The sequence below is a fragment of the Aythya fuligula genome, chromosome 2 (genome assembly GCF_009819795.1).
Source record: "Aythya fuligula isolate bAytFul2 chromosome 2, bAytFul2.pri, whole genome shotgun sequence".
Classification (NCBI taxonomy): domain Eukaryota; kingdom Metazoa; phylum Chordata; class Aves; order Anseriformes; family Anatidae; genus Aythya; species Aythya fuligula.
Window position 1 is genome coordinate 89,868,182 of NC_045560.1, and position 22,374 is coordinate 89,890,555.

General features: G+C 40.7%; 1 protein-coding gene across 4 annotated transcripts in view; it reads left to right on the forward strand.

The window, feature by feature from the left end:
* The window catches only part of FHOD3 (formin homology 2 domain containing 3), a 374,500-nt gene that overhangs the window by 308,248 nt on the left and 43,878 nt on the right, over positions 1–22,374 (forward strand). For 3 of the 4 annotated variants that reach the window (XM_032181586.1, XM_032181590.1, XM_032181588.1), the window contains 4 exons: positions 80–294; positions 6,806–7,117; positions 10,649–11,538; positions 16,527–16,685. In XM_032181586.1, coding sequence (XP_032037477.1) covers positions 80–294; positions 6,806–7,117; positions 10,649–11,538; positions 16,527–16,685 — 1,576 coding nt within the window. The remainder of the gene's footprint in view (positions 1–79; positions 295–6,805; positions 7,118–10,648; positions 11,539–16,526; positions 16,686–22,374) is intronic. The other variant, XM_032181589.1, reaches the window with a different exon arrangement.

Genomic DNA, 22,374 nt, shown 5'->3' on the forward strand with positions numbered 1-22,374 from the left:
GCAGGTGTTTCATCCATAAACAAGCATCAGCCACAGACTTCTTTTTCTTTACGGAAACCCTTTGGAATTTAACTTTCAGATACAAATACCTGGAGAGGTTGGCAGCTGAGGAGTATGAGAAGGAGCTGAAGAGTCGGAGTGTAAGCCGAGGCAGAAGTGAGCTGTCCTTGAACCTGCGATCTCCTTCAGCCCCATCCTCGCCTGTGCCCAAGTGTGTCAGCCCAGCATCCATAGAGTCCCAGGAAGAGCTGAAGACCCCTTCTACCCCCTGTGGAACCCCTCAGCACTCAGAAGGTAAGTGAAAAGCAAGGCAGGGGAAAAGAGGGATGGTTTTAAGATTATTCTCTCCAGCTAGCAGTGATTTTTCATGCATGAGTGCAAGGATATAACCTCTGAGGAGCCAAAGTAAAGGGTCTTGTTATAGTGTTCCACGCCATCTTCCTAGATTTCCTTTTTTTTTTTTTTCCACATAGATTTGGATATCTTCTACTCTATTCAAGCAAAGAATACACTGCTAATCGTCACTATGATTTATATTAGCATTGTCTGTTGCTATTAGGATGAAATAATTGGAAAATACAGCATACAGAGGGTCTTAATTTTAGCATCATGTTCCTTGTATATTAGAAGTTACTGAATATTAAACCAACAGTGTTCCTGCCAACAGATTTTGCTTATGTGGATTCTCTGAAAGAAATGCAACAGATGAATGCCAAGATTATAATAACCTTCCAACAGAGCACAGGCTGAATGGGACAAACAGAAAAGCTTTTGAATTAAAGGCAGGGAGGTTGTGTTGGTTATTTTTAACAACAACAAAAGCTCTTAAAATTGTAACAGAAGTAGTAAAGGACTTAAAAGAGACCACAGACAATTAGTGAAAAGGAAAGTATAATTAGTGTTTGCACGGTTGGTTTGCTGTCATATAATTTATTGGTGTACAGTGCAATATTTTTTGTATGTGCACGTCATTCTGCCACTTGCATCATGTACCCCTCCTTCAGTCCTCAAAAAAACCACCCACCATACAGATTTATATTTATGCCACATGATGTTGCATTAACATTGGGAGCTAGGGTGCATGTTGGAGGTGAATTATTGCCATCATTCATTTTTATTTTATTTGATTTCCTGCTATGTGCTATTGGTGATTAATGCATTTGCAACTTGCACTGCTTGGTTTTATTGAGTGTTATGGCTGGTAGCATGCTATAAAGCAAGGTGATTTAAGAAAAAAGTTACAAATAGTGAATGTTGCATATGTTTATTCTCACTGTAATAAATAGGTGAAGTTTATTTAATTTAGGTTTATATGGTTTCGCAATTATATTCCCAGTTTTCTTGTCTGGCACCCTAAAAGTCTCAGTGGGATCATCTGAACTTAAAAGTCATGGATATTTTCCTGTGACTCTGATAGTTAGAAACATCCAGATACCCATTTCTTTGAGTTCAATATTGCTTTTAGAGCAAACAAGCTGGATTTTTCCACCATTAGGATTTCAGAGCTGGGTAGGGAGCAAGTATCTCTTTTATGATGATTATTTTAACATATTTCTCCTGGAAGCATTCAAAAAAAAAAAAAAATGTGGCAAGAAATGGAGCAGCACAGCCCATTTGGAGAATACATTTAGAGCAGGTGTACAACTTCAGGCAGCCAGGATATGGCAAAGCTATCAACACGTGGGTAGGCAGGACATCTCTAAAAGTCCTGACAATATCAATAGGTGTCAGAGGGCAACACCTGGAAGCCCAACGAGCGACCTGCAGGGAGACAACATATGGATGGTGTAGGGTAAGTGTCCAGGCAAGGACAACTGCAAGCAGACAGCATACTTCAGTGGGAGCCATGCATGAGGAAGGACTGCTCTTTCAGGCCTAACAAAAGCATTGGGAAGGTCATTTGACATAATGAGCATGTGAGCAGGACAAGCTCTCTCTGGAGGTGGCCAGATGATTGGATCAACCAGCAGCTGGCAGGCTTCTTTGCAGATTTTGTGCCGTGGCCTCTAGACTGTTATCTGGATTCCTTATGCTCCATAATGAATTTAAATCTCAACTTTTTCTGTCCTTAGGAAATGTTATGAGTTACACTTAGTGGAAAATAAACTGAGGCATTAACTTCTTAAGCCAGTTGTAGGAAAGCTGAAATAGAGTCATGGGCAGAACCCAGTTTACTTGCACTCCAAATAGTTGCTTTGAACATGGAAGTCATCAGTCTTCCAAGCAAGCATAAAACTGCAGAAGGAAAATAATTCCCCACTTCTGTTCATAGGACCTTCCAAAGACCCTGAAAGAATGGTGTTAACAGAGGTGTGATACTTGCCTGCAGAATTCAGACCTGAAGTCAAACAGGAAGTGTGTTCCTCTACTAGCAAAACAATAACTGGTTTTAGGAGTTAAATTTATTTTACATTACTTGTGTTAAGGTATCCATTGGCCTTCTAGTATCTACCAGGCTTAAGAAGGAAATGGATTTTGTCTGTGGAACTTCATCCCATGCTGTGAAATGTCTCAGTATCTTTACCCAAGATAAAAATCCGGATTTACTGATCTGAAGTGTTTTCTCATATAAAACAATTGGTTCCACTAAAGTAATCAAGTCTTGTATAGCTTACTCTTGTAAAACTTGTGGTACAGCATTCAGAGGAAATGAAGGCAGTCCTGTAACTGTAAAATGGAACTTTTTTTTTTTTTTTCTTTTGTAATTTCATTGGAGGATATCTTATGAAGTGCACATGTGCAGTAAAGGAGAGCAACAATAACCAAGACATCTCTGAAGTCAGTCCAAAAAATCATCAGAGATGAGCCCTTCCCTGAGAGGTGTAGCTTTATGCAGTACTTGAGGAACTAAACAAGTCAACTCAAGAGTGCCTTCTGGACAGTGGGAAACCTTCTGAACCTATTAGTAGCTGAGCAAGGTTCAAATCCTGCATGAAGTATGACTAGTGAAAATGTTTCTGGAGATGAAGAAGCACCAGAGCGTAAGGGTGCAGTGAGGCCACTGCAGCCACAGATGGAGAGCCAGAATAACTACTGTACAGCAGGACAGAGGAGGAGCTCAGGCAAATGAGGAAAGTGTCAGAACCCTCCTAGCAATAACTTTATGCTAAGTTTTACCATTACAAAGGATGGGGGAAAAAGGTTAGGGGTTGAGTGCAGAGAAAGAAAGAGAGAAAAAGATGGGCCCAGCAAGAGGAATCCTGTGCTGGAGGAGCTGAAGGGAGATACAACCAAGACTTTAAACTTCGTGTTGAATTGCCCAAACAATTTAATCAGGAGGGCTTATATGGGAACAGCCTTCCTCAAACTTATTGTATGCTTCCTCAGGAGACAGATGCCATTTCCCAACTCCAAGGAGTGAGTAGATAAAAGAGGTAGAGATGCGGTTGCCTAATTTATTACACTAATAGGAGATATGGTATAGGCCTGGAGGGGTATTTGTTCTCACTGAGGGCTTATAGGCCTGAGGGTTTGAGGTCTTATCAGCAGGTAGTAAGGATATGACAGCTTGTGTCTGCTTCAGAGTTCTCTGAGTATCAAAAGAAAAGTAATTTCCCTCCATGGCTCTGTGTAGCATCTGGAGTTCATGGCCATGTTTTTCAGAAGGGAGCAGCTTGCTGTCCTGTCTACCCTCTCACTCAGAAGATCATGTTGCTATGTTGTGTTTGTTTGTGTTTTTTTTTTGTGGCCAAGTCTTAAAAATGTCAGAAAATGCAGATTCCAACAGCTCTCAAACAAACAAAAAAATCTTTACACATTCATTGAGGGGCCTTGCTACCATCTTTTTCAGTTATACAACTTCTTTGGGAGATTTCATTCTTCTGAGAAGTCTTCACGTTTCTTTTTTCCAATAGCATCTTTTTAGAGATTGACTTCTGGCAGAAGAAAATAAATGGATATGTGATTCAAAAATTAGTCTTTAAGGCCACATGCTTGTTTTCCTGAGTCTTCTCACTCTTCACCAGCAGTCAAAACACAAGGAAGACAGCGTGGTCTGTGCCTGAATTTTGTTGCTGCCTATAAGGTTGCCACTTACAGTATTGTTTTGTCCAGTGTGGAAAAGGGAGCCAGTAGGCACTGGACTGAAAGTTCCAGACCATTTCACTCATGAAGAATTTTGTTTTTTAACATCTTTAGAAGTTCTCACCATAGAATCATGGAATCATAGAATATCCCGAGTTGGAAGGGACCCATAAGGATCATCAAGTCCAGCTCCTGGCTCCACACAGGTCTACCCAAAAATTCAGACCATATGACTAAGAGCACAGTCCAAATGCTTCTTAAACTCCGACAGACTTGGTGCAGTGACTACATATCATCAGTATCAGTCCAATGGATTACATGGTGAAACCGCAAGTGATGGACAAAGGGCTAGCCATCTGGCTTCATTTGCCTACTGGTGTTTGTTGACAAATTTGATTTCTGAACTGTTTTTTGAGGGAAGCACTGGATATAGCTCACTATTTATAGTTATTTGGGATATAGGTGGATTGTTGGACACTGACCCAGAAATGAAAGAGAGAGACTTTCAAGATGAGTGTCAATGCATCCCTGTTTTGTTCTAGAAGTGTTAAAATTTTGATACTCCTTGAATTCAGAAGGGTAACTTGTATCAGTATATTGCTATCTACTTCTTGGCATATATTAGGATCTGCTAAGACACTGTGTCTTTCAGGTATGTGTGGAATATTTCTGGTGTTCAGAGAGTTCAGAATTCTTTTGAATACTGCTTTTGTAGGTTTACATTCTTATTTTCTCAAGCATTTCTGATGTCTCCCCTGACTCTATTCAATTGAATCTTACAGTGTAGCTTCATGATGATGAAGGTGCCAAAAGCATTAGCAGTCCTGGCCACATTTTAGTCAGCTTCTTTCTCTGCTTCAGCTGTTGAAGTTGACCTTTCTGGTCATTGCATAACAGCTTTTTTTTTTCCTTTTTTTTTTTTTTTTTTTTTTTTTTCTTGTAGGAAGGTCTACTATTCACACAGACTAAAAAAAAAAAAAGAAAAAAGTGACAAGTGACTAGTCTAGGGTAAACTGAAGACATGTGTATCTGTTGCGCAGCGGTCATAGACCATTGCGTTATGGCAAGCTCAGAGTCTCATGTTCATGCTACAGTACCATTCTAGTTCCAGGATCTCCTGAAGGATACCTAAGTTTGCACCCCATTTATATTCAAACCTTAGTTTGATTTTAAAATTGGATTAGGTATACATGGATTATTTGTGAAACATACTATGTGTACATTTCTTTTATATATACGTATTACATATGCATATCTAGTTATTTAACTACACATTTAAAATCAATTGTGAAAGTGCAGAAGCCTAACTCCAACGAAATCAATGACAAAATTCATTTGCATTTTTGCACACTTGAATTTGAGGAAGTGAAGAGGAATAGTGTGGGACTGAAGATGCATTCCTGAAAGCTAGTCTAAAAACGTGTGTGGTATTGTATAGATAAAACACAGACCTTGTTGATAATCACCATTCTTTGAGTGGGTGTCTCAGAAAAAAGAACAGCCACACAACGTGAAGCAGTCTTAAGAAAATATTGTGACTTTATTTTGACTTCTACTTTCCTGGGATAAATCTATTTACCTGCTCCCTAGAGGACTGACATATTTGGGTTGCATTCCAGTGTGATGCTTTTTTTCCTTCAAAGATTCACTTAGTTCTTGAAGGAAGTCTCATTGTACATCATGTGATCCAAAGATCATGACAAGTCCAGAAGTCTATTTTGCAACACTGTAATGGAAAGCAGTTAAGAGAGGGAAAAAACAAGTATGACTTGGTTGTTGTAGTTCAGCCACCTGACACAAGATTTAGTGCAAAGGTAATCTGGGGAGTATGCAGAGCTAATACGCATGCCTATTTTTGTCACTTTTGCATGGCTATTTCAATTTGCAGAAAACTGAGCTGCTTGATGTGAATATGTGTGGATGCTCTTCAGTTTCTTTGCAGCATGCAGAGACCATTTGCATGTGAAAGTCTGATGTTTTAGCTTAAAAAAATGAAAAAATAAAAAAATTAATGAATTTCACTGTCTATGATAAAGCAGAGAAAAAGAAACCAAGCATACCATCAACAGTGTTTGCCATGTTGCCAACTGATAAAAAAAAAAAAAGCTCAACATATGACATATGCCAACCCGTTGGAAACTGAATTTGTGCTATATGCCAAGCAGTTGGAAAGTTTGTTCAGTTTTGATGTGGCTATTCTGAAGTAAATGTGCATGAAAAAACATATGTTTTTCATCAGCCAGATGTGTGACAGTGCCATTTCCAGACTGTGCCATTTCACTGTGTTAATAAAACTAATATTTGTATTTTTTTCTGTTGAAGTGTTCCTCATCAGGTGAAAAAAGAATTCCTGCAGAAACCAAAGAAAATACAACCAAAAGCCACAATCTCCCTCCTTTTTGCTTTTTAAAAGATCTCTTCCTTCCTGGCTCTATCTGGGCGCTGAGTTTCCAATGTCATACTCAGGTGGGATGCCCATTTTCTGCTGGTTCAAATCCTTATGCGAGTCCAACACTCCAGCTGTGGGAGTACGTATAAAAACAGTGGATTGGCTCCAGACAGTAAGCGAGGGGGATTGCCAGGCCACGCTCATGTGCAATGCTGTCGTCACACAACATTCATCAATCTGTTGCTCATAATGTTAAGCATGCCATGGACTTGCTTTTTATTTTCTTTCCATAAGGCACTTGTACGATTTTCAGATCGCTCTCGTTTAGACGGGTGAGCCTGACACGACTCCTCTGTTAAGTGCATCTCTTTCTCCCATTGTTCTCTCCACCAGTGAGTGCCAGTGAACCCGAACCAGAGACAGAGACAGAACCAGAAGCAGAAGCAGAGCAGGAGGCTGAGGCAGAGCCCGAGCAGGGAACGGAGACACCCAAGGAAATAGAGGCTGCAGAGGTGGGACCAGAGAGTGAGGTGGAGCAAGGACCAGAAAGAGAGCCAGAAGAAAGTGCAATACTCAGTGAAAAAGAGAGGCAGAATGAGGAAGTGAATGAAAAAGACAACTGCTCTGCATCCAGCATATCCTCAGCAAGCAGCACTTTAGAGAGGGAAGAGAGAGAGGACAAGTTAACCAGTGACAATGAAACTGGTAAAGTGAAGTTTTTTCAATAATGAAGGCTTTCTGATGGAAAAAAAATGTTAAACTAACAGCTCTATTGTTTTGTTAATTAGCAAACAAACCATTTTCTGCCTATCTAAGACTTCCTTCCTTCTCTGTGGCCAAATCCCCATCAATTCCCTGTTTGGAAATCTGCAGACTTTGATGAGGTTTCTGTGTTTTAAGGACAGCAGGCCTTGATGAAAGGAGGTTTCCTTCAACTCCAGACCATTTTCTTCCGTACGTTTAAAGTAGTAACCATTGAATCATTGTGTTGCAGTGACTTGCGTCTCTAGCTCCCAGAGAATTGATTTGCCTTCTACATAAAACAATGACATGAGAGGCCCTGATGATGCACATTTTCATGAGATTCAAAACAAGTTTCTCCATGCCATTAGCTTTTAATTCAATAAGGCAAGTGAGGAATAGGGTGTTTGTTCCTTCCTTCCAAATAGGATGTTTGTTCCTGCCTTAGACTTCAGAAAACAGAGGTTTATGTAGGAGCTGCTGTGTATAGGCTTAGGCTGTGACCATCCTTAGCTCATGTGGAGCACATGAAGTATACATTCTCTGGAATGTTTATTCCACAGCCCTGTTGTGACCAATGGTTAAACATGCCACCAGGCACCTGTAAAGGGTAGTCCGGCCTGGAAGACATCAACCAATTTTCTGCATGGAGAGGTAATTATGACCAGAGCTGGTCGTGCAGTCGAGGCAGGGAGTAAAAAGGCAGAATTTGACCTTTGTTATTTTATTTTATTTTATTTTATTTTATTTTATTTTATTTGCTTGGTAGAGATGTAAAGAAATGTAATATAATTAAGACATTTTGTTTCCAAGCCTTTTTAGGGCTGAACAGTGGAATGCGTTGTCCTAAGTTCTCTAAATTCTAGATGAGAAAACAAAAATTGCTGCACAGTGTGAAACAGTCTTTCTCTTTCCTGAAAGAAGAGAGATGATTGAATCACAAGGATTACTCCACAGAGTTGAGCTGTCATGTTGTATTGTTCTTGTTTAACTGTATCACTTTTTTTCTGAGAAGCATTAAGTTAATTTCATTCTAAACTTGAGAGTGATCTTCTTTTCAACCAGCACCCAGATTAACTTAAAATAAGGCATTTAGAATGCTCTGGTACCCTTAAAGAACATAGATGGGTACATATGTAGGAAAGGCAGGGTAGATATGGTAGATGAGTGATATTATCGCACGGTGGCACTAGAACATCCAAGTGCAAATAAAAGTTACAATTTTTCCTCCTAATACTGTCTGTTACATCCTGATGCTTTGTCTCTAAATAAGTGCTTATGTAATTTTTGTTAAACGCTATGAAATACACCCTAGTTATCAAAAAATCAGCATCCTAAAATTGACGTGTTACCAATAGGCCAAAGATTTAGTAGGTTGTGCCATGTAGGAGGTCTCTTGTAGTGAGTCATTTGCAGGAGAGGAGATTCAGAAAGCAAAGGAGAACACTTTTTGCCAGAAGTTGTCAGATTCCCAGCAAACATCTTGCCATTCATGAGGTGGCCCATTGGTTCTGCCCAGATGCCTTAACGAATAAAGCCTTTGGTCCTGGCTCCTTTGTCAGCCATGCTGCCAAACTTGACTTCCTACAATTCTTGTTTCTCAGATAGCATTTCACAGCTTTACCCCTGTGGAGAGGGGGACAGAAGAGGGCACCGAGGTAGCAAGAGTGGGCTTCTTCACAGCAATAACCTTTGATCATCTACGGGAAATGGAGGCAGACTTGGGGACCCCAAATTAGAAATTTTGCCTGGGGAAGAATTTTGGAAATAGATGAAATCCTGGAGGATACAGCTAATGAAAATGGGGTGCGGATAGCTCGTGGGATTTGCAGAAGAGATCCTGGGGACAATCGTGAACATCTGTGAAGGAGAGGCTAGAAGGAGAAGGCAGTCCTTGGTTGGGACTAATTGGATAAAATCTGTAGTGTGGAGACAGAGGTCATGTTATCTAGTGAAACTACCTTACGGACAAACCTCAGCTAAAAGAAATCTTGATGAGAAAGCAATCCCATGGAGAATGACTGAGGAAAAATAAATCAGTAAGGGAGACAGACAAGCCTCCTACAGGAAAGTAGAAGGAAACAGTTTTGGAGGTTGCATCCACTGCTGACAAAAAGTCTTTATTTTATCTGGAGTTAAACCTCTGGATTCATTTTAAAAATCACCTCTGTCCACATGCCTTATGTTGGGAGACCTGTCCTACATTTTCCCAAGTTCTTTTTCTAAATGGGTGGGGGTGGTGTTGCTGCAGGGCTCTGACTGTGGAGCTCACCAAGGAGACACCTCAGACCACAGTGTAGCTGCCATGCTGAAAAAGCACCTCGATGGATAAATGAAACTAATAGAGATACTTAAAACTCTCAAGTATTGAAAAGTCAGGAGCATAAGGGGAGAAACAAAAACGAAACAGAAGTTTAAGTGAAAAGGCAACTGAAAAGTATAAAACAAAATCTTCCACCACAACTTACCAAAGGGAAGGCAGGCTAGCAATCAAAATAAAACATTTAAGAAGTAGAATTTGTAAAAATATATTAATAAAATGTGTAAATACTATGGGGAGCAGAAGGAATCACATAAAGTAGATATGTTAAATGTGAAGAATGATCTTTGTCCGTATTTAGTCACTTCATCTGATGCCCATTGGGAAAAGAAGCACCACAATTTTTTGACACAGTATCCACGTTGGTTAGCAGTATTACATTCAGGAAAATGTCATTCAAGAGATTCTCAGATCATTTATTTTTACAAATTGACGGTTGTGGTTTGTTATTTATGGTGCTGTCTCAAACACATTATTCTGCAGATTTTAATATAAAAGAGTAGTAGTCAGAAACATAAAGCCTCATTACAGTGACATGTTAAGTGGTGGCGATGTGGGAAGAAGGCCATTGGGTTTTCAATCCCATCATATGCTAGGGGAAGGGTAACAGGGACCGAGGAGCAGCATTTTCAGAAATCACTTGAAGTTTAGTTAGGTGCTCGTATTCCTACAGGTAACATGATAGGAAGCAGTTACTTGTTGACCTTGAAGTCAGGCAGAGAAAATCAATTTCATAAGGAAGTTTTTCGGGGGGACTTCCAGTTTATGGCCAGGTCAAAAGTAGGACAGCAGCCTGTATTGCTCCATTGTCACGATACCAAAGCCCCATTTTGGATTGCAAAAAGTTCTGAGCATTTATGGATTGTGTAAAATGAGCTGGGATAGTATGTACCAAGAGAAATCTGATAGATTTTAGAACCCTAAATCTCAAAATCCTGACAGTTACGTAGTCCCTCCTGAGCTAAATTGATTATTTTCTGCCCCCACTCCTTCTTTGAGAGGTACCTGGGCCATATAACAATGCTGTCACTTGCTTCAAAATTTTCAGAACTGTTGCCCAGTTTCTGGCTAGTTGTGCATGCATCCTCAGAAACATTTCTGCTGTGGTAGAGAGTGTCCTCGGTGCTCTGTCTCCCTGCCCTTGACTGTTCCCATCTGTGCGTGTGTGATTGCAGGTCCCTGGTCACAGACCATCCAGGATGCTGGTGTGAATGAGCAGTGCAGCAACATCCTCAACAACAAGCGGTTTATGCTGGACATGTTGTATGCGCATAACAAAAAGCCCAAGGATGAAGAGGAGAAGGAGCTGGAGGCGAAGGAGGAAAAGAAGGAGACGGAGGAAAGCGAAGAGTCACTCACTAGTCTAGCCAGTAGGATCTCTATCCTTCAGGCCACGAAGCAGGCCAAAGATGAAAGTGTCAAAAAGATGGAGATTGGAAACCTGGACAACCAAGGCAGCGTGAAAGCCTTTGCGGAAAAATTCAACAGTGGTGAGCTGGCCAAGGGGACAGCCTTGCCTGAAGATGAAATCAGTGAACAGGTCCCTGAGAAAACACCAGCACAGCCAAAGAAGGAATCTGACTACATCTGGGATCAGCTCATGGCTAATCCTAGAGAACTTAAAATCAAAGACATGGATTTTACAGACTTGGGGGAGGAGGATGATGTAGATGTGTTGGACATGGATATGGGTCCTGGGGACTCCCTTGTTCCCCCTCCTCCACCTCCACCTTCTTTCCTGGGTTTGCCTCCTCCGCCACCTCCCCCGCTGTTTGGATGTCCGCCTCCACCTCCACCCTCTGCTAATTTATTGGCTCCCCCTCCGCTGTTCAGCACTCCTCAGGGTTTAGGGTCACCCCAGGTTTCTAGGGGTCAGCCAGCATTTATAAAGAAGAAGAAAACCATCCGTCTGTTTTGGAACGAGGTACGGCCATTTGAGTGGCAGTGTAAAAACAACAAACGCTGCAGAGAATTCCTGTGGTCGAAACTGGAACCCATTAAGGTGGACACTTCCAAACTGGAGCATCTCTTTGAGTCCAAATCCAAGGAACTGCCTGTCACAAAGGTACAGCTCGTATTCAGCTCGCTATTATTTTGCTATTGTATTGGTATTCGTTTTGACTTAGACCTAAATGATTTATACTGTTTATATGAAAACAGTGGAAATTACTGGATGTGTTTCTAGCTTGGCCTATGAGAGAAGATATTCCATAATCTGAAACTAGGAAATGAGCCTAGGGGGGTGTCTGTGCCAAGCCTACCCTCTTTTCTCAGGTCCACCGGTTTGGGGATATCACCTCAGGTGGGGAATACCAACAAATTCTACATTAGCACGTTCACACTTAGGTGCCAAACCAGGTATTGGAATATGAAATATTTTCTGTTACATTTCTGCAAAGGTCAGAGCGTGATGATTCATATCTGTGTACTTGAAAGTTCTTCACTTGGTAATATTTTCCTAATCATAACGCAGAAAGGTTAGAATATCAACCTAGATCTGCTGCAAAATGCCTACACGTGTACTTGATTGCACAGGATTGATTTATCAGCTGTACTAAGTTCAACTGCAGTTAAACTCTGCAGGATTTTGGGGAGGAATTTTTTTTTTTTTTTTTTAATACTGGTCAACAGGCGTATTTTAAACCCTTGATTTGGACAATGGGGCTACCCAAAATTTAGGATAGAAACTGGCACAGGAAATACCTCTGTAGCTAGGATCTACTGTTCCTTAGGAGCATTGTTATGAAATAAATTCATGAAGGCTGGTGTCGTGGCTGTTTAACATTGGACTCTACAACAAAGTAAAGTCTCTTTTATGTACCCTTAGTAGGAATTTGAAGTAGCATTAAAAAGGTTATTAGCTGAAACATTTGTTTTTCATGGCTACACAAACTCTTTCTTCTAAGCAGAATAATTTATGTCAGGGAAACAACTTTCTTTTCCAGTTAAAATGCTAGTAAAAGATGCCCATCTCTCTTCTTTAAAAGAAGTGAATAAATCGCTTGTATGTTTTATAGTGACATAAAAATCAATCAGTATCTTGAATATTTTACTTCTCTTTGGCTGACAGAAGATATGTGTTGTGTCATAAATATTACTGCTTTCTCTTAATCTGGGGAGACTGGATGTCTCATGGTAAAAGTTCTCCCTGTCACTTGTCTGGGTTACTAACTCAACGTTTTCTAATGGTCATTCTTCATCTTCTTGGCCAAGGAGAAACACCACAGTTCGAACAATCGAACACCCCATTAAGTACCTACCAAAGAAGAGGTACATAAATACGTGACTCACCTACATCCTACATATCACTGGTATAAACTGCATTTTTTTGTGATGCAAAAACATCTTTCAGACACATGATGCACATAGCTCTGAAACGCGTGGAGTAGTAGCTTTAAAAACACATTCAGTTGATAGTTCATTTGGCAGATTTGGGATTAATTTCTTTCTCTGATTCCTTTTCTGGTGAGGAAGGAATGTTGGTGACATTGTGGCGTGTTACTCCTCATCTCTCTCCCTGTAAATACAAATCTACCCCAGATGGTTCATAGATGGAAGGAATGAGAATGTTTTCTTAGATCTGTGAAGCATTTAATTCCTTGAATCAAATGTGGAATTATGACATAGTTGCCATTTCCAAACTTTAGCTTTGTGCTAAATGCCAATATTGTAAGGAATCAGCCTGGCTGATTCTTCATCTTTTATTCTCACCTTAAATTTTGATAGGATGTCAAATTGCTGGGATGTTGACTTGTTTACTTTTCCTGTCATTTATCACGCACATTCCCAAACTACCTTTGGCCATTTTCACCCCCTCACGCTTTCTTCCCAAACCTTCCTGGGCTGCCTGATGCTTTGGCACAGCTTTTGGCTTCTGGCTGAAAGATGAGTGAGCAGGTTTCTTTGAAATTAGTGCAAGTCTGAGGAATGATTTAGGTGACTGCTTTCCTCTTGGAGACTAATACTGCTCTCTGCATGAGACATTATACTTTTGGCATGCTTTCCACCTCGTCCCGTAACACAGACATAGAAGTATCATTGTCTCGGTAGAGAATTCAATGATGATTGAGAATTATCCCAGTGGAAGCCCGCGCGGGCTTCTGAGACTCCCGTGTGTTTTTGGTGAGTACCAGCAAATGTTACCGGGTAGGAGATGGTCCTTAGATCAAGTGAGAGTGGGAATAATTAAGCAGACCACTGAATCTGTAGAGGACTTGAGGTTTGGTATGAAGATTGCACTCAAATTAGGATAGCTCTCGCTTTTTCCAGACTGCTTGGTTTATTTCCAGGGAGTACATTCCCCGTTGTGTCTAGTTTCTCATGTCCAATGGCTGCAATCCAAAACAGGTTTATTCTATAATTTCGTAAAGTCTGACTCACAGCTCAGTTGGTTCAGCTGAAAAAAGAGCACGGAGCAACAAATCAAAAGTCAGACCTCCAGATTTCATAGCATTAGATGCAAGCAGGTGCACGGAAAAGGAACAGTCCAGAAGGAGGAGGGGAAAAGCGAAGCCAGGGTGCGTGTGTTGGGGGGGGTTGGCTCTACCTTGTGCATATGCTCTTTCATACAGCTGTAACCAATTTTACTCCAGTTTCTAATCCTTCACTGTGATTTCCACAACACAGCTATAAACAGCTACTTCCTGGCTCATGAGAAGTTTTTCATTAAACTCAATAGGCTGCAATAAAATAAAGTGGATTTTAAATTGTAGGATATAATAGGGGAGTTCAAGGTGGAGGGTGGATCTTGATTTTAGGAAAGTTAATGCCACGCTGGGCAGTGCACACATGGATTATAGTTGGAGGAGCACCTTTTGTTGCAGAATGCTTATTTTCTGGTCTACAGGACCATGACATTTTGTTAGTGAATAGAAAAGGTGATCAGGTACCCCCTGAAAGCCAGTCTAAAATTTCTTTCTTTCTCACTCTGCCAAACAGAACCAGGTATTTTGGTGAAGTGCTTCAAAGTGTTTATTTTTGTGCGAAGAGAGATGAAAACACGTACACCCTACTGAATTCAAAAGTTATCGTTCAGCCCTTCTGCTATCCGCTTGGTTCTGCATGTCTTTGAGAGCATTATTTTGCTGATTCATCTGTACCCCATGGGACGTAGTCATCCATCATGTGCCCACAGAAATAAGAACTAGCAGGAGTGAAAAATTAAGGAATGTGTTTTCACATACACGTGTGCCTAGACGCATATACTCATGAAAATGTTTGTTGCAATGTGAGTAAATGCGAAGGCAAGGCATAAATGTGAAATGAAATTTCTGTGAAGGATTGTAAGTTTGTATCCTGGACAAAGTCAATGACAGCTGAATGATTCCTTTTTAAATCCCCAGTGCTAAATCCTTGCTAATTAAGACAGAAACCAAAAAACTGCCATCTCACAGTTAAGGGATATCCCAGGTTTTTCTGTACTACCGATGCAGATTGTTCTGCAGTTTAAATAGAGGGGAGATATTTTTGGCTTGGTGCTCATATATAAATACTCATTTATACAACCATTGAAAAAGTGACTTAAACTCTTCTGTTTGCTTAGTTAAATCAAAGAGGTGTATTTTAGACTACGTGCCCACCAAACCACAGGTCACCTCTGTGGGACCGCTGGTGTTTCCAAATAACCCAGCCTTCAGTGGAGGCAACAGCAGCTGGCCAGTTAGGTCTTGTAGAAGTCTAAATCCACTGTAGTTCTTGGTATGCTGTAGTAATGATTATTTCCCACAAATTATACCACATGATTTATATTTAATAACACTACAGTTCAGAGCTACGTATCATCACATTAAGTGCCCCAGTTCCTTCACCCATTTGAAGTAATCCTCTGTTAATGAACTAATAAAACAGTTCATTAATATTATAACAGAAATTAGTAGCTGTAGCTCATTTTAGTACTCAGGCGCTTACACCTGTGCAGCTTCATTGCAGGCAAAAGGGAATTGTTTTCCTCAGGGTAGGGTAATAAAGTTCAAAGGAGTAAAATCTTTTCCCTTCATCCTTTTGTTCATTCAGAAGGGGTTTCTTTCTCACCTAAGAGATTTAAAATCTCTTTTGCCACTGCTATATACTCGATGTGCAGCTACAGCTCTGGCAAATGCCTCCATGCTCGTGTCCCCGGCACAGCTCATCTGTCTTTCATAACCCACTGCCGAGGAGAGAGCACTGGTGTAATCGCGGTCGTCCCGGTGGTTAGCATCAGATGTCCCCTCAAATGAATACGTCTCTCTTGTCAAACTTAGGAACCTAAAAACAGAGCTGCAGATCTGAGGCTTACTTACCCATGTACCGCATGTGGGAAGCCTAAATTTAACTCCTTTCCCTGAGCCTTTTCCCTTCTGCACAAGCTGCTCGGAGCGGCGTGATCCTCAGCTGCGAAGTACGAGGCAGAGGCAGTGGTGTAAAGAAGGCTGCGTGTGATACAGGCTGGAGAGGAAGCAGGCTCTGCTGAACCCCGCTTGTTTTTATGTGGTCCTGGCCACTAACTGTGGTCCTGAAAAAGCGATTAATGGCCCGGGAAGTGAAAAGGACTGCTTTAAAGGAGAAGCACCATCTCAGATCCCTCAGTTAGCTCCTCCATGGAAAGGGGTCTTACTCAAAGACTCTCTTACTCAAAAAAGGGGAAGGTTCAAGAAGGGTTCAGGGGTGCTTCTAAGGTTTTAACAGAAGAGAGTTCTGAGAGAATAAAATGGAAAACAAACATCATCTTTCTTCTCCTAAAATTTATCCTGTTTATTCTGAAAGTTGTGTTTCTTTTTAATTTAAAACCCACCACCAACAACTCATTACTTTCACCCATCGTGCACATGAGGTAGTCCCCAGCTCCTCTACACTGCCCCTGCCTTCAGCCTTGTCAGCACACAGAAGCTGTCCCATGCCACGTCAATCGTATTGGTGTGAGGAATTAACGTGTTTTTTTTGATGGCTGCATATGAATTAGATAAGCATTCAGTGTCAGTACCGTTGCACAGAGGAAGGCTTTGGTGAGAGGAGTGACTTTTTGTCTAAAAAACAGACTGGAGGAGTAATTTCCTTGTTCCTCTCTTCTTTATTAAGAAAACTGCTGCAGATGGGAAGCGACAGGAGATCATTGTATTGGACTCAAAACGAAGCAATGCTATTAATATTGGCTTGACTGTGTTGCCCCCTCCACGGACTATCAAGACTGCTATTTTGAACTTTGACGAATATGCCTTAAATAAGGAAGGAATAGAGGTAAGTCAGTATGTTCAAGTCTGCATGTTCAGTGTTTCATTTTACTCAATATTGCTTATGATACAGGCCATATATTTCATGGAAGAGAGAAAAAGTGATGTGTCTATTACTGAAACCTGTTAGATCAATGCAGGTACTCAGAAGCAGGTAGTGTCCACCTGAGGTTGGGAATGCTCAGTAGATGCGGTTTTCTCTGCTTTGTTTGTATCCAAACTTGAATAATACTGGTGCTGATTCCTACTGAGATTTTCAGAGTATTATTTATTCTTCTGAAGCTCAGTTTCTTCTTATGTTTATTAAAGCTATTAAAATTCTAAACAGGACAAGTTCTGCATGCATACATCGGAAATGTATTTAATACTGAGCACTCATAAAGCACCAAAGAATAGGCAGTGACTTTATAAAGCTGATGCAACTGGTACGGAGTTTAATAAAGTTCATGCCCAGATAGCTGTTGTAGTCATTCTAGATTGTGTATCTAATGGAAAACAAATACAGTGACTAGTTCTGCTCAAAATAGCATTTCTGTGTTACTGTTGTTTGAAGAAAAGCAGTTGGTATAAAGATTACAGATGATGTAATTTTTACCATTACATGTTTGACTTTGCAGATATTCTTACTGAGATCCAAGATGAGCTCTGTTTATTATTTTTTTTATCAAAATACTTTTCTTCTACGAAATGTAAAAGAAGCCTGCTGCTCCCTTGTTTGTTTGTTTGTTTTATTGTGTTTGTATTCATTTCAAATCTTTCTTTGAATAAGCCTATATTATCCAATAAGAGTAATCTGCACAACTACAAATCTCAACCAGCGGTTGAATTGCATCGGTCCTGCATTGATTCATAGTCACCTTTCCGTGGTTTGGCTCTGTGTTTCATGATTTCCCCCTTTCCACCTTTACGGTGCTGACTACAGAAGAAAATGAGAAAAGCTGGCTGGAATGGAAATGGAGCTGCCAGCAGTTACACGCAAAATAAATACCCAAGGCAAAAGATTGTTCTAGCTAGAAGGCATGGCCTGATTTATCCCTGCTAGAATATAATTTCTTTCCAAAACTGTATTATGTGCTGTATGCACTCTTTATTGATATTGTGAAGGTGACAAATTAGACTTAAAAATAGGGATCAACAAAGGCTGCTCTTTTTTAGCCCAGTTGGTTAGATTGCAATCTTTGGGGCAGGTAAGGTAACCTCAGGTTTCCTGCTGGCCAGTTACCCATCTCCATGACCCAGCCCCATCTTGCCACCACTGCATGGTGAAGCACTGAGTTTTCCAGGATAGGAGAGAAGCTCCACTCCAGCCAACTCCAACTCACAGACCACCAGATAGACCTCAGTGCTGCAGGCAGTGTTCACATGGAAAGTACAACATAAAGGGGGCTGATAAAGGACACATCTTCATTATCTTCAGTGTATCATCTCCTTTGAATTGTTGCCTTCCCTGGTGTGCTCACAGAAGTTCAGCTGCCCTGCACAGCTCACCCTTCCAGTGCCACCGTTTGTAGCCAGGCCCATCTGCTGACCACCTGTGGTGTCCACAGCTGTGAGTGCATGGTACCACCACACCCTCATTTGGGTGGCCTTTCTATTAGCTGCCAGGAACCCATAATTTCATTTAAAATATATGTAATAAATGCATGCAGCTTTCAAATGGGAGAATTCAGAAACCAGGAAATGATACACTGTTGATCCCCATGCCCAGTGCTAAAGAAAATGGGATTTCTGAGTGTCCACAGCTTGAAGCTAAAGGACGTGGGTAATCCTGATGTGACTTTTCAGGTATTTAAAATCAAGAGAAAGGATAAATGGATCTGAGACTAGGTACTTTCTGTGTTGAGAGATGACGCCTTCAGTAGTTGAAAGGGATGATGTTCATGGAGAAAAAAAAATGTGTAGGTCCATGTTTATTTGCTACTTGTCGAGTAAAGCCATGCATTCAGGTTCCCTTCTCCAGTTCTCAGTTTGCAGATTTTTCTTAGTGTGCATCATTACATAGAGAGACAAGTAGCAAGGCAGAGGGTTGGACTGAGCTATACAGAGTTGGTCAGAGGTACAAGAAGAGGCGTAGAATTTCACCATCATGAGTCCTGCTCTTTTCAGCAGAGCCCTTAATCAATTTTCTGTACACCCCCTTTGACCTACAATGTAGATAAACTTTGTTCCCTTTCTCTTCTTCTCTAGGTTCATCTGTTCATTGTCTTTAGCCTTAGAGTTAGCTTGAGAGGAACAGAGGCTGTCTAAGTTTTTAGAAAATTTTCTGTTTCACAACAACTGTTTCTAAATCCTACAAAATAATTATAGCGATGAGGAATGAATCAGTAATGGTGTAAATATCAGCATAATTTATGCAAAAACTGCAGAGAATAAAGCAAATTGGTTGGTATAGAGTATCCTTTACAGTTAATCTGTGGGTTGCATGAGTATGACCAGTATGGACAAAGTTACATTATTTATTTATTTAATTAAAAAACTGCATTGCCATGAGTACTTTTGAGTAGTTTTGAGTATCCACTGTGATATCATATAAGATATGCATAGAGACCATCTAGAAGAGATGTCATGGCTAGTAAGCAGAAGAGATGGATGTAAGGCGTGCAGGGGAAGAGATGTGATGTGCTATGGTGAGGACGTTACATACTCTAATAAAAATTCAGAAAAGCTGAAGATTAGGATCATCTTCAGCTTTTAAGGGATCCAACAAGGAGGAGGGCACCAACAGAGTATAGTTACCCGAGCCTTCCTTTGCCTTGGCTGTGAGTTCTGCACCAAGTCCTTCACCGAGGAGCATCATCACTGTCATGATAGCACGTGTGTCACTTCAGTTTGGCACCTTCGTCCATGAGTTCAAGTTAAATGGTGTCTTAGAAGTGACCTTAGCAATCCCTTTAAGGACAGAGGACTAAAGCATTGCTGGCAGTAGCACTAACAACTGTTAGGCAGTGAGGCAGTGGGATGCAGGCTACCAGTGTGCAATAGCCCAGCTCATCATAAAGATCATAGCCCAGGGAATCTTAGGCTACCCATCCTAGATTCTGCTGAATGCTACTTTGTTTGTGGCATTTAGCTGTTGTTAGTCATGCATACTTTGCTTTTTAACTTAAAAAATTAAACTATGCGTTTTATGACCCTGTGTACATTGTGTATTTTTTGCCCATGTGTTTGAAGGGGTTTGGTACCTGTGTGAATGGGGGCACGCTGTTAGAAAGGCAGACGCAGTCAGTTTAGTATGCAGAGCAGGCACTGCTAGAAACACATTTTCACAGGAAGGCACAATGTGTGTCTGCGAGCACTGTGTGTCAAACCAACTAAAAATTTTTTTGCCACCTTACATTTGCCAAAGTGGTTGTGTTTTCCTTTCTTTGAAAGCTTGGCATTCATAGTGTTCAAACAACTTGGAGCTCCGCTGCAGAACAAAGACGTTCCTGCTTAGCATGGACGAGGGCTCTCTCTGAGTTAAGCAAAAAGGCGAGCTTAAAATCCTGGTAATTTTAATGAAGTGTTTCATCGGCAACAGCAAGCATAGTCTGCCAGACCAGTCCTTCCTGCTTATCTCCAGCAAAGGAAATGAGTAGGTCCTACCACAGAGTGCTGCTCAGGAAGGGAACAAGGATCAAAATCAAATCATACCAAAGAGGTTTATTAATTCAGCTGAGTAAAACTGGAGCAATGCTGTGAGGAAGTGAAGGTGGTGTGCCTTGTGTTTTAAAAGGTAGCTTTCTGGTGCTGCATAATGGTGCATTGCTTTGGTAGGTATAGCTTTCAGTAAAACTATTTGAAATAAAAAAGCTGCCCAGATATGCCAGGCCCTTAATGCCCAAGAAGTTAAGTGCTTCTAAAGCCATGTGTTTGGAGTAGTTAGGTAGCTCTGAGATGTAAAAAGGGGTAAGAAATGATCAAGGTATTTAAATTTGTTCTGATAGTTTTCACCACAGCGTGTTGGCATTCGCAGTTTCCAATTTGGTTAGTTAATGCTTTGTAAAAGTCTGATGGGGCGTTTCAAATGATGCTAGCTGACCTGAAAAAACACCTTTTTTCACAAGCCCAGACAGCACAGAGAATTGACTCAATAATGCTGTGCTGGCTGTACTTCCACAGTTAGTGTATCACTGCCCTAACAAGTTTCAGACTTTATTTAATGGGGAAAAAGCTACCCTTTCACTCCTTACAGAAAACAAAAACATTTTCTATGGTTTCTGTGAACAGCACTTGCATGCTGATGCATTTCAGTAGAGAGCTGAGGAAGTGGAGCAATCTGACTGAAGCCACAGCTGTCAGTTTCTGATTTATAGAGACCATTATAAGGCATTTTAGATACAGTCTCTTTTCAGAATTAGATCATTTTTTTGAAAAGTTCAGATAAAATTAGCACAACCAGCCTCACTTACCGTGAAATCCCGAGCTTCATATTCTTTTAGATATTCTATTCTACTCTTTTGTATGTAGATCCTTTCATATTTTCTGCAGGTAACGGGTTTCTTCTGCAAATAATGCAAACCACTGATGTGTCTCGTGAATAGGTGTCTGAAAAGCTGAAGTGTCAGAGCCTTTTTGGATCTGAATCTTCTGCTGAGGCTTGTCAAATATTAGATGAAATACCCATTAATGTGTATTTGATTATGTAGCTTATGAACGTGTGGACCTTTAGCCACAGAAAGCTTAGGACCCCAAACCAACCAGATTTTCAGTATCCTAGTTTTTTAAGGCTCCTGTTTGCCCAATAAAATCAACTGAAATCAAACGTGAGAGCTGAGCCACCCTTGCAACCTCATCACCACTGAGAAGGCCCCTTATCTCTTGGAAGAGATAACTTCAGCACCTAATTTCCAGAGGGGCTCCAGTCTACTGACAGTTTCTGGTTAGGTACTTCCTTGCATCCCATTTTTTATACCCTCAGGCAAACTCAGAGTCTGTCTTGATGGTCATTTTAGGCAGTTGCTGGTGTGAACCCCCCTCCAAGGTGCCCAGCTCTTCCTGAATGCATGAGGGACAGCCTGAGTCTCCCTATGAACTTCACCCTTTGAGCCCTGTAAGGCATTCCTCCAAGACATTTTTGGAAATCATGTAACAGGATGGCAGAGGCCAAGAAGTGATCAGTTCGATCCCTTCACTAAAAGTTCAAAGATCAAAACAATTAAGATTGATAATCTCATGTAAATGGGCTCACCAGTTTTTTTCTTTTACTTTTTTTTTCTCCATTACAAGGTTTTTGCACTTCTCAGAATTTTAGTCTCTTGCCCAAGTAATTGTGTTAGAGTGCCCAGAGATTAAATAAGTGTATGACACATCTCTGTGTCACATTATGAGAGGATATGAACATAGGGCTCACCAACAACCAGTCCTCTTTTAATCTGCTTGAGGAATGCAGCATTGGAGAGAGTTTTCTGAACTAATCATTAGATTCAGAGCTATTTATGATTTAATGGTCATATCAGGTGCCAGTAACCTTCTGCCCTGCTGTGTTTTTATGCTCCTTTTACTGTCAGTGATGTTAAAAAAAAAAAAAGAAAAAGAATTCAAAATAGTAATGAATTGGCAGGTGATGTACTCAACAGTTTTCAGCACTGAACAAATGGTTCAAGTTAGTCATAGAGTGGAAATAGAGAATAAGAGCATTTTACTGCTTGCTCAGGAGCACACTAAGGATGATGACCGGCAGGATAAGAATTACTTGCCTGAGCAAACTCCAAGCT